Here is an 18,658-nt window from a genome sequence, read left to right as displayed (position 1 = left end):
CAGGATCCAAAGCAGGCTCCAGGCTCCGAGCTGTCAGCACAGAGCCCGACACGGGTCTCGAACTCACAAACCGTGAGATCATGACCGGAGCCGAAGTCGGACGCTTAACTGACTGAGCCACCCAGGTGCCCCTGGATACAAATGTTTTTATATCTCTTTCCTGTTTATTAGTCAATACCCCACTCACCGCACGTGTTGTAACTATAGAGAGTACTTAACAACATGCTAATACCACGCAGAGATGGGTGTTGATATCAAAAGACATCATTAGACCACCTCTGTCTATATTGGTGGTCTAATTATTATTATTATTATTATTATTACTATACAAATTGCTTATATTAATTATAATTATATTTATTTTTATATAAATTATTATTATAATTATTAGAAAGACTGGTATTTGCTTGACTATGGCATTTCTCATTCAACACTAACCCAAGCATTTTCTTTAACGTTGAGGACAATACCTAGAAAGATAATCAGATAGCCATCTTTGAAAACTTGAGCTGCTGATACCAAAAAAAATGACCCCTTGGGGTTTTATCATGTCATTTAGAAGGAAAAAGTCGTGCTCTTTACAAACGACTAACCTGTTGGCAGCATGATGGAGTTGGAGATAAAGCAGTTTTCAAGTTCCGCCACCCCCAAGTTGCCCCATTTCCTGTTAGACCTGTCTCTTCCTGGTATGAGGCCACAGACGTTAGTGACCTCTCTCGCCTCCAGGCCTGCTGGTTTAGCTATTCTTTCCCCTTCTCGCTCCCCATGGTTTTGTGGCATTACTCATATGATTCCAACGTGTAGTTTTTAAGAAGCCACACAGAGAAACACAACCAGTAAGTGTTAACAGAAGTTTTTTCAAAAATTATAGAGAAAACAGGGGCGCCTGGGTGGCTCAGTCGGTTAAGCATCCGACTTCGGCTCAGGTCATGATCTCACAGTCTGTGAGTTCGAGAGCCCCGTGTCGGGCTCTGTGCCGACAGCTCAGAGACTGGAGCCTGCTTCAGAGTCTGTGTCTCCCTCTCTCTCTGCCCCTCTGCTGCTCATGCTCTGTCTCTCTCTGTCTCAAAAATAAATAAAAACATTAAAAAAAATTACAGAGAAAAGTTTCTCTTGCCCTTCCCTACCAGGTTTCACATTCAATAAATGTTTTAATAATACTGTATCAGTTTCAAAACTGGTCATGAAAATGATTATGAAACTCTAGTTTGTTTCTTCTAACTTCAACTATGGCATAGACAATAAAGGTAGTGAGAACAGATTAAATTTCTTTTGAGGGAATAGTAGTTGAAATGTGTTTGGTCTGGTGATCAGAACAGGTCTGGGATATGTTGCCTATTTCCTCCAATTTGGGTTTTCTGAGATAATGAAATGCTTTTGTATGGTAGAACGTGACTGCTATCCAACAAACCATAAGCCTCACGTGGGTGTGCTGTGTTTGTTGACTGATTTTTAAGGATGGCCGTTAGGAACTGCTAACACTCCTCAGGCCTAAAGATGATGGTGAGTAAAATCGTATAGAGGTTGTCTTGATGCTCAGAAATCCAAGGGCAGGGTGCTTTGCTCAAAGAATTGTCCAAGCCGTTGTAAAGGACAAGCCCGAGGTTCTTGGGGTGAATGGAAGAGAGAAGGTTGGACCGAGCAGCAGGATGGCAGCTGGAGAACCATGATGGGGCTGCAAGGTGGTATAAAGAAGGCTGAGGGTGAGTCCTGAGGAAATAGGAAAGGGACACATGGGAACGTACAAGGTCAAGCAACTTCAAAGGAGCACCTTTTGCTATTTCCAAGCTTATGGTATAAATTTAGGGGCGCCTGGGTGGCTCAGTCGGTTAAGTGTCCGACTTCGGCTCAGGCCATGGTCTCGTGGTTCAGGAGTTCGAGCCCCGCATCGGGCCCTGTGCTGACCGCTCAGAGCCTGGAGCCTGCTTCAGATTCTGTGCCTCCCTCTCTCTCTCTCTCTCTGTCCCTGCCCCGCTCTCTCTCTCTCTCTCTCTCTCTCTGTCTCTGAAAAAATAAACAAACATAAAAAAAATTAAAGTGGTGACCCCGAGCACAGGCAACTTAAAACCTTTAGTCTTGTTTATGAGATACCCACTTCTTTCTAAGACAGGAACAATTGCTTGTTATAAACTTTTCAACAAAAACAAGATTTGTAGGCTTTTTAGGGGATTAGCCTTCGTTAACCAGAGACCATCCCATTACCCCAAGTTTCCATCATTCCGCCTTGAGAAGCTCTGGAGTTCAGGTGCCAAATGTGGTGTTTCGAAGCCAGTTCCCTCATCCCTAAAGGCTTTTTTTTTTTTTGTTCTACACATTTAGTTTTCTGTTGTTTGCCCATCTGAAGAGATTATACAGTCTGTAAATTCATTTTTTAGAGTTTAGAGAATTTAGTGTGTGTGTGTGTGTGTGTGTGTGTGTGTGAGAGAGAGAGAGAGAGAGAGAGAGAGTAAGAGAGAGAGAGAGAAAATCTGAAGCAGGCACCACGCTGTCAGTGCACAGCCCAACATGGGGCTCGATCCCAAGGACCGTGACATGACCTGAGCCAAAATCAAGAGTTGGTCGCTTAACAGACGGAGCCACCCAGGCGCTCCTGTAAATCCTGTTTTAAGTTGTCAACTGTGTGCAGGTGTGTGTTCTCAGGCTCGAGTGAAGTACGGAGGTACACGTTCAGGCAGCTCATCTCCCCCACAGAATTCTCGGGTTTCTCACATTTTAAACCTGCACATCTGAGTCTAAGGTCTCACCTCTTTATTTTTCCACACTGTAATCTTCTCTGTCCACTCTTTAACTTACGATGTTCGGTGCCAGAAATCCATCCTAGGCTAGACACCTAGAGCCGGGAAGCGATAGTGACAGAGCTGGCTGCTCCCCCTCTTGGTGAGTTCTGGGATTTTTTTTTTTTTTTTTTTTTTTTTTAAGGAGAACTGCTAATTAACATAGCTGAATCGGTTGTCTCATGAATATGCTAATCACATGCGCAGTTCAGGGGGCTTTGAAAGAATTGCCAGGCAGAGGAATAGAAATAATAGAAGTGGGGCGTAATCCGTGTTTTGGGACCACAACATAAAGGCCCACCCCAAAATGTCGTGTTTTGTGAGAGACTAGTTGTTTTTAAAAGAAGCATGGTTCAAACAACCCAAATAGATTAAGAAGATTAGAGCTGCCGTGTTCAGCATATCTCTGAATCACGTAGTAAAACTGATGTTAACAAGTATGCGAGTATATTTTTGCCTGACTTCCCGAATCAAACGGTTTGGTTTGCATGTTGAAGAAATCTTAAGGAGATAGGTTGTCTGATGCTAGCCCATCGCGAAAACTCTGTTGATTCATCATTTTAGGGAACAAATGGAGTAACTTTGGGAGACAGCACACTGAATTGTCAGCCTGGTTCTGACATTTGCTGGGTCTCAGTTTTCCCATCCATAAAATGAGGGGGTTGAGCTGGATGCTCTCTAAAGACCCTTTCAATTCTACAAATTCTGTGAATCTTCTAAACATGTGACTAGACCAGCTGCTTTAGTGAAAGGTCTTACAAGATGTTAATTAGCCGCCTGTCTGGTACCCTCTATTTTCCCGCTATGATTTCTTAACTCCACTACTCTCCGCAGGTCTTTGAAAACCCTCCCTTGAGCCTGAAGCTTGTTAACTCGAATAATAGTAGAAATTTTCTGAATTAGCTTAAAACGCACATAAAAGAAATAATTGTCTGTCCCATCTATCTGCATGGGCCAAGTGCAAATCAAAGTGGCCACCCTTTCCTTAAGCCCTCACGCCCCCTTGTTTTCTATCATTTCACAAAGGCAGGACATGTCGCACTCTGCAGATTTAGCCAAATCTGTGTTTTAATCACTGACTGGAAATTTCCCAGACTTCATACTGGCCATCCACTTCATTAGGCCAGTCGGATAACCAGCGTGGAGGTGCAGGGAGTTGATGGCATTAGAATTCACATGCCCACGAAAGCGGTGACCTCGGTGGGAGGAAGCTGGCCGCTCACCTTAAAAGGCAGATACGTCCAACCCAGCTTCATGGCCATTAGCCAAACTGAAATTTCCGGAATTGCCCTGACCTCTGACTTTATTTTTTCAGCTTCATGGTTTTATTATTTTCCTTTGCACATCCATATTGACTTTAACCAAAGACCCCCTGGGAGGTTTTTACGTTTAAAAAAAAAAAAAGTCTTGGGCACCTGGGTGGCTCAGTTGGTTGAGCCTCCGACTTCAGCTCAGGTCATGGTCTCGCTGTCCGTGGGTTCAAGCCCCGCATCGGGTTCTGTGCTGACAGCTCAGAGCCTGGAGCCTGGTTCGGATGCTGTGTCTCCCTCTCTCTTGGCCCCTCCCCCACGTTCTCTGTCTCTCTCTCCTCAAATAAATAGTACCATTTGTTTAAAGTCTTAAATATCCTCAAAATGTGTCAAAGAAATGTCTAACGTACATACAACCTAGGGTCTCTTTTTCATCCTCACCTCAGATTTCATCCGTTAAGGCCTTTTTAAGAAATGTGTTGCCTTTTCAAACTTCTGCCACAGTGCAGTGGACAACATTTCACAGCCACAAAACTACAGAGACCCGAGGCCTTCTGGCCATCCTGCAAATGTAGCGCTCTTTTCCAGATCATAATAGTAATGGTCTTTGATTTCGTTGGGAAGCCCCACTCCCCTTTCCTTTCCGATTCTATTTTCTTTTCCTTCCATGCAGAGGAGACTAAAATGCCCGGCATTTTTGCTAACTCTTTTATAATCTCTCTGTGAAACTTGATGAAAAAGAGCCACTGCCAGCTTTACTGTAATCAAATCAAGAGCTCAGACAAAACACACACATTTCTGTATTGACAAAGGTTTTCTGCCTTTTGAGTCGTTATCTGAAGTGTGACCAATCGTGGCCGTAGCATTGGCGCTCTGGGCGGGTTGCAAATACTTGTGCAGCTTCCAAGGATCCCTCCGCCCGGGGCGCTTTCGCCGCGGGCCTCTGCTGTTAGCTTTGACTTCTTTAGAAGTCACGGCAGCAGCAAGAAGCAGCTGATCTGTTTGGAGGCAAGTAAATAAATGGAAGAGCTTCAGCTGAACTGCTTTTATCTACTTTGTTGGTTCATTGCACTCTGAGCCTGGGAGTTTAGAACGCTGTTGTTCCTCTCTGCCCACCCTCTTGCGGGCGGCTGTCTGTCCAGGCAAAGAAAGGGGCGTATTTGATCTAGCACTGACTCCCGACTGATTGACTGGGAGAATTCTCAAGCCGGTCAGGCCTTTCTTGTTTATTGTCCCTTCCCGTCTCCGTTCCCCCCCCCCCCCCCCTTCGCTTGAAAGAACTAGCAAAGCCATCGAAACTCTCGGAATAAATATGACTCAGACATGTGACTCAGGTGGAGTGCCACGTGGGCACACCTTTTCTGGAGGTCAGTCTGTCAGAAGTTTCGAATGCATTCCCAGCCTTTGATTTACTAATTCCACGTGTAGGTATCTATCTCAGGGACAGAAAGGTCTGCGTGCAGATTGATGTACAAGGGCGTTCATCACAGCATTACCTATAATAATGAAAAACAGGCAATCGGTCTAAGGGTCCCATAACGATTGTGACCTGTCCGTACGGTGTCATGTATACGCAGTTGTTACAAAGCGATGTTTCTTTTTAAAAAAAATTTTTTTTAATATTTATTTTTGAGAGAAAGAGAGCACGTGCGAGCGTGAGTGGGGGAGGGGCAGAGAGAGACAGCGACAACCGAATGCAAAGCAGGCTCCAGGCTCTGAGCCGTGAGCACAGAGCCGGATGTGGGGCTTGAACTCATGAACTGCACGATCGTTACCGGAGCCAAAGGTGGACGCTTAACCGACTGAGCCACCCAGGTGCCCCACAGGTGATGTTTCTGAAGAATCTTTAATCACATAGGAAACGTTAACCATACGGTGTTACCTGAGAACAGGGTACAAATACGGTATGATCTCAAGCAGGTGATGCATATCTTCATGGGGAAAAAGGTAATTCGATAAACCATTGTTGCTCTCTTTTAGTGGTGGGATTGTGGGCAATTTATTTATATTTTTTTCATACCTCTCCGTACCTTTCAAATTGCAATAATTTGAAAGGGATACTTGATAGGAAAAAAAATCATTTTTATGAAAAATACAAGAAGTGCTTTGGTGGTGTTTGAAGAAAAAAAATTTTTTTTTTCTCCTGAAGTATCAGTGCTCACTGTAGGCCATTTGTAGACCGCAGAAAAATGCATGGAAACTTCCAGCAACTAAGTTAAATGAATAGAATAAAGGGAAATAAAGTAATGTTTGGATACATGAAGGTATAGTATTTTTCTGGCTATAAAATGTCACTGAATGATTTGGGTGCTCAAAATTGAGCATGTCTATTGAAAAAAATTACCCCAGGTCCCTAACACTCATTGTGTCTATGTCAACGTTGGCCCTACCTCATCGTGTTTTGTGCAGGTAGATGCAAATTAGCATCATAACTGATTATGCTGCGTTTTGTCCTGACTTTTCTCTTGATATTAGGTCATGAGCACCTAGACTGTATGAGGTTTGTATATGAGGCCATACAGTAGATCCACATAGAGGTTACTATATGGAAGTTACCCTCCTGGGGTAGCTTCAGCATCCCCTCTGCCTTCTCTGGGCACTTGAATGAGCGGAAACATGGGTGTTAAAGGAAACTGGCTGGTGTTGGGTAGACCCTTAGTATGGATGGGATGAGGTCCAGTACAAGGGGCCTTACAGTATTTGTCCCATGTCTCTGGCTACAGTAGCATGAGACAGGGGCCATGAGAGATCAACATAAGGAGCTTTAGCGTTCGAAATGCATTAAGAAGATCAACCTACTTTGGCAGGATCCCTAGCACCTTTTCATATGTTCGCAGCCCCTAGTAAGGCCTGCACTTGGCAATGGTCTTGTCATCAACCTAGGAGAGGTCTATCGAGATGCCACCGGTTGATGAGTGTTAGTCAAATACATGTCCTTTTATTTAAAAAAGCTTTGGTTAAAGTTTATTTTGAGATAGGACACGCAAGGGAGGAGCAGAGACAGAGGGGGGAGAGAGAGGGAGAGAGGGAGAGAGAGGGAGAGGGAATCCCAAGCGGGCCCTTGCACTGTCAGTGCAGAGCCTGATGCAGGGCTTGAACTCACAAACCATGAGATCATGACCTGAGCCCAAATCAAGAGTTGGATGTGAGCCACCCAGGTGCCCCATGTATATGTCCTTTTCGTACACCATGCCCTCCCAGGCACTTTTGGAGTGCAAGATTATGCCAGGATAGAGGAAAGTCCCGGCTGAAAACTTAAAATACAGAGAGACTACTGAAAAAGCAAGACAGGAGGAGATGGTCAAAGACCAAAGTTTCAGTTTGGTTTCAGTCCGTAAGATGCTTTTTTAATTTCTGTTTACTCTGACGTTTATAGATGCTTATGTCAACCATTCTTTATTAACGCGTGATCTTGGGTGAGGGGGTGAATAGAACTCTCGGAGTTTTCTTAACAGTGCGAAAGGTATGATTTGTAGCACTCACAGGCTTCTTTTCTCAGGAATTTCGTCGAGGTGGTAACTTACTGTTTGCACACCATACCAGGGCTGTGAAATACAGTCTTTACAGTAAAGAGGAAATTAATCCATCTGTGTAAAAAGCAGCTTCATAATAATATAAATACAAGGTGGTAATTTATAGCACCACGCCAAACGGATTGAATAGAAAGGGCTTCCAGTCTCTGTAGGTCATGGGTTAGTTCTAGAATGTTTTCTAGCTCATTAATCAATGGCCAGTCGATTGTTTATAATGGAGTAACTAATGGCATTTAACAGCAGAACCGGGGGCCTTTTGACCTGTTTCGAGAATTCTGAATGTTTATTTGATGCAAGACAAGTGGTTGTACATGATGTTCTTTTTCGTTCTTTTAAAAGACAGGATATTTATGGAGGAAACTTCGTATATGGAAAAGCTGCCTTCTCATTCTAGTTTTTCCCATGTTAAAGTGATACTCCTGACATTGAGGATAATCGCATTTTAGAGCTGGAAAATACTTAGAGTCCCCCAGCTCAATGTACCGAGCAGACTCCAGGAAAAGAAGGCGGTGTGCAAATGACATACGTGGGGAGGCTTGGGGGCTGACCTGCCGCTTATTTCTTAATTTTCCTTTCCCCAGTTCTTGGCTTACTCTAATGCCCTGATCTGTGTTTATCTACGTGCGGTGTGTGTGATACTCCCTCCTAATATAATACAAAACCTGTTCGATGGGTTGAGGTTTCTCTCTTTGCTGTGTTTCAGTGGCAGCTGCCACCGTCGTAGATGTCTGAGATGCTTCACAGCATTGGAAGCCAGAGCCGTTAAGCATTTCCCTTGACTAAATTGCTCCCAGTTGTGTAAGGCCTTGGGTCTTCCTAATCCATCTCCAGCCGCTTTGGCTTCGTTTACGTACCCGGAGCTGGATACTCTTTGACTCTGCCAGGAAAGATGAAAACCAGCTTCAAAAGAAAGATTTAAGTGATTGTAGACAGGAAGACACGCTAAAGGTGACAAAATAGCCCTGCACAGTTGACAGAAAGTGTCCATTTCTTGAGCATCTCCTACGTGCTGGCCATCATCCATGTGAGATGAGTAGTGACCGCATCATGTTATGGATGAGGCAACAGGAGATCAGAGAGGTTAGCTCCTCTGTCCATTCCAGGTCACACAGCTCATCAATGAGAGGTCCCATGCTTTCCCCCCTGTGTCATGCCGGGTTGGATGTGTATAGCATGTTGCAGTGTTTATTTCCACCCCCACGTCAGGTGCACCTTCATGAGACCTGGGAGTAGCTTGGTCCTTAGAACGTAAACACTTAAGCCTCCAAACTGGAAGCTGAAGGAGAAATAAACCCTGGTCACAGATACCATATTTTCAACGCTTATACACAGTCTTCTTCTCTGACTGTCTCTCAGCCACTGGTAGCATCAGTTGAAACACACTCCCTGCCCGGCATTTTTCATGAATACAAGCAGTTGCCACAGGGGAGACCTAATGCCAGTTAAGTAAGCTTCTGGTCGTTGTGGAATTCTGGTTTACACCGCTCTAGCTGGTTCTCTCTGAGCCATGAAGTGTCTTACACTTGGCTTCAGACACAATGATTAAGAAGGAATGACTGTGAGGTGTCTTCACGCCTACGCGGTTCTTCGTTAGCAGTTAAGCTCTGACCCTGATCCTGATTCTGAATAATGGGGGAAAAGTGGAGATGAATGTCACAACCATTTATGAGGTTGCTGTTGATGGCTAATGGACCGGGACCTGAATGTCTAATCCACGTTCTAGTCCTCATTGTAGAAGGAAGTGTCCTGGGAAGGAAAGGGGGAGAGGGGATGTGAAAGAATTCTATAACAATCTACGAAAGCTGCTAGTTTGATAGGAGTAAAAGGAGATGTAAAAGCTTTTTCTCCCGTTTTCTCTTTTTTTCTCCTTAGAGCAAATTATTATGCTTTGATATTGTACCTGATTGGTATGGATTTTAATGCTTATTTATGGGGGGGGGGGAGGGGCAGAAAGGGGGAGAGAGAGGGAGGGAGGGAGGGAGGGAGAAAATCCCAATCAGGCTCCACACTGTCAGTACAGAGCCCAACCTGGGGCTCAAACTCACGAACGGTGAGATCGTGACCTGACCTGAAATCAAGAGTCAGATGCTAACCGACTGACCCACCCAGGTGCCTAGTAATTGGTATGGATCTTGTTTTATTTATTTTTTAATGTTTTTTTGTTTGTTTTTAGGGGGAGGGGCAGAGAGAGAGAGCAGAGGATCCGAAGCAGGCTCTGAGAGCAGAGAGCCTGATGTGGGGCTTGAACTCATGAACCGTGAGATCGTGACCTGAGCCAAAGTTGGGTACTTAACTGCCTGAGCCACCCAAGTGCCCCTTAGTATGGATTTTAGAATTTAAACTATGCCTGCCATCCTTGCAAGGTGTCCGAGGCAAATGGCATAGGCCACATAGTCCAACCGAACAGGACCATAAGAAGTCCAAAGAGAAATTAGTTTGGGTTCTTGGGATCCCTTCACTTTCGTTCTGTTAACTTCCATAGGTGAAAGAGACGAATATTTTAAAACTTGGTATATGAAACGAAGGATTAAGGATTTTATAGATGCTTTAAAAATCTCTGGGGCACGTAAAACCACGTGTGGAGGGTTGGCGGTATAGTGAAGGTGAATTGGATGAAGGAAATTTGTCTTTCTGGAAATGCTGATCGGAGTCTGATTCGGCAGGAAGGTTAAAATGCATGGTAAAACAGTGTGCTTTGATTTGAGCCCCTAATAGCCACTCAGTAAATAGTTGTCAAATTGCATAGCTATTAGGAGGGATTAAATTATCAGATTTTAACTTGTTATATCAGTTTTATAGAATTTCTATATATAGCCCACTCCAACGATCTTTATATTTGCAACTTATATAGCCACACTAAAGAGTCTTTAAAGTGTGAAGGAAAGGAAATGAATTTTCTGAACAATCAAAGGAATTAGAATTTAATATGTATGTAGCGCCAAGCTAATCTCTTAAAGTTTAAATTAACATAACACACAGCGCATGTACTTCTCTCTCTCTCTCTCTCTCTCTCTCTCTCTCTCTCTCTCACACACACACACACACACACACCCCCTTTCTAGACCGGATTTGAGTCATGGGAAACAAAGTAAGGTCCATGATGGTGTTAGACAGAGGGCATGCCGGTTTGAAATCGGTTCTCCTCTTAATTAGATCATTTCTCTTATACTCCAAAGCTATGTTATACAGAGCTACACCAACCCATAGATTTTTGATCTGAATGACGAACTCTAAGACTTTTATTTTTGTCCATAAAATGTTTAGTGTGTGAGCAGTTCATTGACCTGGAGCACTTTGAAGCCTAAACAACGAACTCTGACATTTTATAGATGTTTTCAATTAAAATACCTTTGAAATGCCACTCTGTCCCTACCCTTAAAACCTGTGGATGCCATTCACTAGAAATGCGAGTATTCAGAGTCACTTATTAGGTGAGTCATCAAAGCACAAGTCAAATAATTTTCAACATCCTACTTCTACGCTAAGTGACATGTGCCAATTTTATGAGCACTATAATAAAAATCCAATATTAAGGAAGGGCCTGTGGTTACCTTCGGAATCTTCTCTTTTGGATCGTGAAATATTAATAGCACTGGATTGACAGAAGGCTTGCATTTTGATCTCAATGACCAGGCTTTGTTTTTCCAGTATGTGGGAGCTATGTGTGCAACTCATTGGACATGTACTAAGGTCTCTTCTTAGCGCAAGACTCCCCAGCTTTGAATTCTAGAAAAGTGCTGCCTGCATCCGCACACTTAGTAGAGACTTCCACACAGGAACATTTGTTTGTCCCCCCGAAAACATCATAAATCATACCCAAGAATGCAAGAAAAGAAATTTTAAAAACCCAATTCATTGGGAAGACATTTTCCTCTAGTTAAAACGCTTAACCCACATGCTTCATATTAGCACAGCCCTGAGCTGGTGTTGATCCCTATTGAGAGGTGAGTGGTTCTCACATGTTAGGGGAAGCAGGGTTGTAGATGGTTGGGCTCCATCCCCAGGGCCTCGGATCCAGTGGGTTTAGGGTGGGGCCCAAGAACTTGGCATTTCCAACAAGTATCCTGGTGATGTGGTGATGCTTGCCTGTCTTGGGGCCACACTTGAGAATCACTTAGGATTTTGGAGAGAATCAGAGGCCTCTCAGGTACCTGATTTGAATAATGCTTTCCATATAGTTCCCCTATCTCCTTGTGTTCTTTCTGGTCTAATTCCAGGGAGAGAACGTTGGTAAAAATGCCAGACTGTGCAGTTGTAATGGAGGTGAGGAGTTGACTTGGCCTCCCAACCTTTTTTTTTTTTTTCTTTTTTCTTTTTTTTTTTTTACCTCTTCGGAGAGAATCCATTTTCCTTTCTCTCCTTGAAGAAAGCCCAGGAAATACAAGATAAATGGTAGTAGAAAGAAAAGCTCAACCAAAGGAAAAGGAAAGAGCCGTTCTCTGTGCAAAACTACCCCCACAAACAAAACACACATAGTTTGTAAAGCTGGAATGCAGAAGACTGTGGACTTCAGCCTCAAGCATCAAGCAACTATGCGTGGTGACGAGTTAGGGACATAGGTATGGAATCTCTTGGAAGTAAGCAAAGGCACACATCCCCTCCAAAAGGCTTCTGTGTTTCCAGTACAGGTTTTGAGAAACTATTTGAAAGCAGCTTTCAGCCTCTGAGTTGCCTGCCATTATGCTTTCCCATTATGAGAAGATAATGGCTTTGTCACCCTATTACATTTTGATAAGATTGTTAATGTTCTTCTGGCTTTGAAAGAGGCACCATATTTTCTTTGCTGCTCCATGTTTGGTCGGAGGCACTTTTTTTGGTTAAGTTTATTTATTTATTTATTTTTGACAGACAGAGAGAGAGAGAGAGAAGGAAGGAAGGAAGGAAGGAGGGAGGCGGGGAGGAGCACGGGGCGGGGGTGGAGAGAGAGAGAGAGACAGACAGACAGACAGAATATGAATGAATGAATGAATATCCCAAGCAAGCAGAGCCCGATGTGGGGCCTGAACTCACAAACTGCGAGAGCATGACCAGAACCAAAACCAAGAGTCAGATGCTTAACCAACTGAGCCACCCAGGCACCCCTGGAGGCACTTTCTTAATTGATGTCCTTATATTTTGCTTCGGTATTTATTACATTTCCTGCTTATAAACTTGATGTCATGAAGTGTTTATTTTTATACCAACCATAGATTCTTGAAGAATTATTGATACAGGTGCACCATTAGCTCTTCTCTGACCTGCCTAAGAAAAGCTTCAGGAGAAACTAATTTGCCATGTGTACTTAAGAGATTACTATCTTTAACACTCAGGCCAAAAAAGTAAATCCAAAATAACTAGGAATTCTTATTTATTTTAGTTTTCCCTGTTGTCCTATAAATATACCAGATCTGTGGTTGAGTCTGTTAGACATTTCCCTCTCTCTCCTCCCCACTTCCCGCCAAGAATCTCATGATGTTACCATATGAATCCTTTAAGAACCCAAGGTCAGCTTGGATACCCCGATTTGTACTAATGTCCCAGGGAACACCTGTGAACTTAGTTGCGGAAAATCTCAGTGCTAGCTTTTAGGGTGTTTCATATGTTTCTTGTCCGCTAGCATTTCCTGGGTAGCGTTCTTACATGTCATGTAGATGTAAGGAGAAAAAGAAAAAAAAAAATGTGTCCAAGTAAAACAACATGTTTTGAAAATACCTGTCCACTGGTGTTAGGTTTCAGTTCGGAGGCATCATTGGCTTTGGTTTAGAGTCTTATGGTAAGAAAGTTCTGGCAGATCTCATGTTTTAGACTTCATGTACCCATTTTTATCTGGTTCTTTCTTCACCTTGTGACTGAATGAGAGAAATGTCTGGCTGTGTGTGTGTTTTATATTGACTTCCGAGAAGTTCTTGGTCTAAAATATTCTTTTTTTCCCCCTGACACTTTGTGACTTGTGACCTAGGTTTCCTTTCGTTGACAAACGACCAGCAATGCCACATCCCCCCGAAAGAAATCCACCTATGTGAGCATGTTTTCCAGTTTAATTCTTTGATTTTTTTTTTCAGTCTTCAAATGGACCCGAAGAGCCCTCCGTTATTCAGTTATTGAAAACCCTTTCTTTCTTTTTCTTCTTCTTTTTTTTTTTTTTGTTTGGTTTTTAGAATTCTTCAAAGAACTGCTGGAAAATGCAGAGAAATCCCTCAATGACATGTTCGTGAAGACATATGGCCGCTTATACATGCAGAATTCCGAGCTATTTAAAGATCTCTTCGGAGAGCTGAAGCGCTACTATGTGGCGGGAAGCGTCAACCTGGAAGAGATGCTAAGTGACTTCTGGGCTCGCCTTCTGGAGCGGATGTTCCGCCTGGTGAACTCCCAGTACCACTTTACGGACGAGTACCTGGAATGTGTGAGCAAGTACACCGAGCAGCTGAAGCCCTTTGGAGATGTCCCTCGGAAGCTGAAGCTGCAGGTCACCCGTGCGTTTGTAGCAGCCCGTACTTTTGCTCAGGGCTTGGCAGTTGCGAGGGATGTAGTGAGCAAAGTGTCCGTGGTAAGCACTGGCTGCATCCTGTGTTTTTTTGTGTGTGTTGTTTCATTTTATCTATCTATCTATCGATCTAAGGTTTATTTGTTTTGAGAGAGAGAGCGTGGGCAGAGGAGGGGCACAGATATATATATATATATATATATATATATGTATATATATATATATATATATATATATATATATACACACACATATATATATATAGAGAGAGAGAGGGAGAGAGAGAGAAAGAATCCCAAGTAGGCTGCACGCGGTCAGCTCAGCGCCCCGTGTGGGGCTCGATCTCACGAAATCGAGAGTCTGATGCTTAACCGGCTGAGCCACCTGGGCACCCCTGTGTTGTTGCATTTTAAGAGGAAGTTTGGGAGGTAGACAAATACGTGGGCTTGAACGGTTTTCTTCTGTTCTGCTCTCTTCTCTCTCTTGCCTTTTTCCCTCGCACACATTGGCCCGATACACGTACGCCGTATAGTTAGAAACCAATGCTGTGAGGAACATCGTCATTCTTTTCAGTGGTTTCCTTGGTAGCTATTCTTAGAAGCAGATTGTATGTTCACTTTGGAACCTTCATTTTCAAACTGAGTTTAATATCGCCATACTCTTTTTGCCTCCTATTCTACTTCCCCTCCAGAGGAAGAAGCAGACAGGTTCCATATTTAGTTGCTTTGAGTGACTGGGTTTGGGCCTGCCGGTTGCAGTCTGGAACAGTATTTAGCATCCATTACTGCGTGTTTCCTTGCTCTATGTTTTAAGGTGTACTCCATGCTCTTGAGAAGGCAGAGCTTTTTATGACAATCAGTGTGGGCCGCCTGCTCTTGACTTATGGCTTTGTTTATAGGAGTACCAATAGACAGAATGAATACATTACAGTTTCCTCATTTGTAAATTGAAGGAATTGGACTGAGTTCTTTGAAGCCCCTTAAGAAGGTGTCTCAGGGGCCTCCTTGAGGAGAGGAAGAGAGACACGGGGACTTCACCTCCTGGCTGCACCGGAGAAGCTTTGCTTTCCCCTTTGCCAAGTCGAGTATCGAGTCAGATTCTGAGGGGGAAATGGTTCTATGGCTCCTTTACTCCCCCTTCCCCAGAAAAAAAGACGAAATTTGAAGGCCTTTCCACCTCTACCCTTCCATGACTTAATACCAGTGAAGGAACAGAATAACCTGGGGCACATTACCTTCTGGAGGACTGATCTTGGTGCCATTACATTCTGGCCTCCAAAGGAAAAAACTAAATTGTAGTCCATTTGCTAAAAAAAATTGCAGCCATAAGGTCAGCAGCTTTTACTTAGGCCATTCGGTTGTTTGGGGGACTGAAGGAGAGGTCAAAATAAAAACTGAACAGCAACACAACTGGAATATCAATCTGATTGTCTACCAGTTCATCTAGAGTTCAAGTGACCATTCAATTTATCGTCCAAACCAGGATGCTTATCGTTGAACCGAGAGGTGCTTATTCACAGCCCTACCCAGACCACATGTGCCACTAATTTGAAATAAGCAATAGGATTGTCCCTAGCGGACCGGGATTCGTGGTTACCCTAGTTAGAGACGAAACTTGCGTTAACCCAGCAAAGAGCAGATTCTGATGAATTGTGTGCCGTAAAAGATTAGATGCTTATGGGATATTTGGTACTAGGATTGGGTGATACGAGGATTCGTTGATTGGTTGCATTCATTATTTCAGTTTTGTTTGTTCTCATCTCCAGGCCATACATTTGCAGGAAACAATTCTTTCCAGCATGTTTCTGTTCACTCCTTTTTCTCCTGATATTTTCCTTACAAATTGCAACAATTTGTTGAGGCATAGGAGGGTGGATGTGTGCACGTGGGGGGATGGTGGTTATAATTAAAGGAATAATCTGATTGCTGAACTTCTGCCAACCCCAGCATCCATTATGAATCCTGCAGGTGCTCGTGTCAGAGTCCTGAAACAAGGCACAGTGACTCCAGATCAAAGTCATTTACATTGTAGCTCACCTCACACATCTGCCCTTCTTCAGCAAGTCCTTGGCTTCATCCTAATCTGGATAGGCAGACAGGCGCTGCTATGTGACTTGAATGAGTGTGTGTGCCTGCTTGTGTACGTGTGTGCATGTGTGCAGACTCGCGCTGAAGAGAAAGACAAGGAGGAGAAATCCCTTTTTGTAAGCGTCTGAAAAGTGGTTGCTTTTAAATTAACCATCCCCCTTTCGATTCTTGGGTAAAGGGACAGGCCAGCACAAGTCTGGTTAGCCTAACTTTGCTAAGTTGGAGGCCCCCTAGAGAACTGAGATTGCAGAACCTCCCACTTGGGGTAGAAGGCTGTAGATAAAACAAGAAGTGATTTCGAGACCCTTCGTCACCGATGAGAAGGTTGAGGGCCAGAAGGTTTGCCATTGTCCACACCAGCCCACTTCCCAGGGTAGGGACAAGGAAGCAGTTGTGGTTTCCCGGTGTCACATTCTTCTTGACCTGCTTCTCAGAATTCATGGTGGGAAATCAGCAAGATCAGCTTTTGTATGTAAGATCCAAACGCCCCTTAGCCTATGCCGTAAGGAGCATGTGACTCAAAGTAAGAGTCACGATCCATTTCTGATGTTTCTTTTGGTATGAATTTTTTTTAAGCAAGAGATTTCCTGTGTACCTTAGTACTGTTACATTGTTGGAGAACGTTCCTTTCTAAATATAACCCTAAATTTGTTTCAGAGTTAATGTGTATTCTACGGTCACTGTATTCTCGTATCTGCCTAAGAGATATTTGTGTAGTTTTGTGAGAATACAGTGAACACAAGCTGTAGGGCTTGATTTACTTTGAGTAAACATCACTTGCCACTTGTTTAGTTGAAAATACTCTTTCATGTCTGCTTTAAAGTTTGTATTTGCAGTTGGAAACTTTTTTTTAAGATCTTTTTTTTAATGTTTGTTTATTTTTGAGAGAGAGAGGGAGAGAGAGCGACAGAGCACAAGTGGGGGAGGGGCAGAGAAGGAGGGAGACACAGAACCTGAAGCAGGCTCCAGGCTCCAAGCTGTCAGCACAGAGCCCGATGCGGGGCTCGAACCCACGAACCACGACATCGTGACCTGAGCCGAAGTCGGATGCTTAACCGACTAGGCCACCCGGGAGCCCCGTAAACTTTTTAAATAATGTTGTGCTTCCCTGCTGAGCTTCTTGTAGACTAAGGACTAACTTAAAAGCAAACCCTTCAGCTACGTTGGGTTATGTTATTTAAATTACACAATAATAAGACACTCGGGCATCAAATCAGTTTCTAAAGAAGTTGAAACACAATATGTGTAAAAAAAAATCTCTCATCTCTGTAATGTTGTTGCTTAGAAGCCTGCAAGGAATACTTAGGTATTTGAGAAAATATTTATTACACTAATTTCTAGAGTATGACTATGAAATAGAAAATTGTAATATACAGTGGTATAGGGAAGACAGTAAATGATCTATCAAAACCTTATTCCAAATTGAATATGCTGGAAAAAAAACCCTATATTTGGTTAATAAGATAAGCTTCTTGACCAGTTTGGGGACCCAAGCGCTGGTTTTTCATATGGGCTCCCACCACTGCTAGTTGCTAGAGCAACCCAAGAAATAGACATTCCTTCTTTTGGTGTCCGATAGAATTAATTATTACTGGGCGTGGAAAAGAAAGGCCTCTCAGAGTGGAGGATAGATTTCCTAATTCCGGCCCGCCACCTTACCCACCCGCTCTACAAAGGTGTCTTTCAAAGTCAAATATGGAAAAGTACTGTGGTCTTGGGGACTAGTTACTGTATACCTAACTCAAACATGTTCCCACTTTTTCTGTGTGTAAGCGGATGCCCTGTTTTTCCAGCTAACTTTTGCAACACAAGAGTTGTAGTTACACGTGTAGCAATGATTTGATGATCACTGAAACCTTTTAAAGGCCATTAGCACCAGCAGGCTTAACTGACTCCAAGAGAAAGTCACTTCTTAGTTGAAGGACACTTGCCTTGCAGCTCGCTCCACTGAGATTTACAGTCTCAGCTTCAGAAGAGTCCCCTTAATTAGTAACAAATGGTTCACGAGTACTCTGGCGTTACACATCTCCGTATTCCTTACTCCGTCGTACTTGTCATGGTTCGTGATGCATTTCGTATTTACCTGCCATAACAGCAGTTTTGCCTGGAAGGGGGAAGTCTGTTGTGGTCTTTCAAGAATGCACAAGCGGTTGCATGCACCATGCAAATTAATAGCTCCTATGCCAAAGACAGTTGCGTTCTCATGGTTTCAATTAACACTGACATAATGGGACTGTGTCTACACCCCCACCCCAACTACAGGGGCTATAATTAGAAATCAGTGCTTTACATTGTGATGTCTAAATGATTGTCCTGCCTTGAAAACAATTTCCGTTGCTCCCCCTTCAGTTTTGTGTGTCCACAGTGCCCCAGCACATACAGGAGTGCTGCCCAAATTATTCTGCCATTTCCCGAATCATGATAAATGTAAATTTTATAAATCTATACAAAAAGCTTTTTTTTTTAAAAAAAGTTTATCTATTTTGAAAGCGCACATGCATACACACGAGAGAGAGAGAGAGAGCGCGCGAGGGGGCGAGCACGTGGG

The 18,658-nt window shown here is 43.4% G+C and overlaps 1 protein-coding gene across 1 annotated transcript in view; it reads left to right on the top strand.

The window, feature by feature from the left end:
- The window catches only part of GPC4 (glypican 4), a 110,741-nt gene that overhangs the window by 75,319 nt on the left and 16,764 nt on the right, over positions 1–18,658 (top strand). Inside the window, exon 3 of the mRNA XM_043570857.1 lies at positions 13,695–14,086. Coding sequence (XP_043426792.1) covers positions 13,695–14,086 — 392 coding nt within the window. The remainder of the gene's footprint in view (positions 1–13,694; positions 14,087–18,658) is intronic.

Source organism: Prionailurus bengalensis, chromosome X, assembly GCF_016509475.1.
Source record: "Prionailurus bengalensis isolate Pbe53 chromosome X, Fcat_Pben_1.1_paternal_pri, whole genome shotgun sequence".
Lineage (NCBI taxonomy): Eukaryota > Metazoa > Chordata > Mammalia > Carnivora > Felidae > Prionailurus > Prionailurus bengalensis.
The sequence above is the reverse complement of the archived record's forward strand: the minus strand, read 5'-3'. Positions and strand labels throughout refer to the sequence as shown.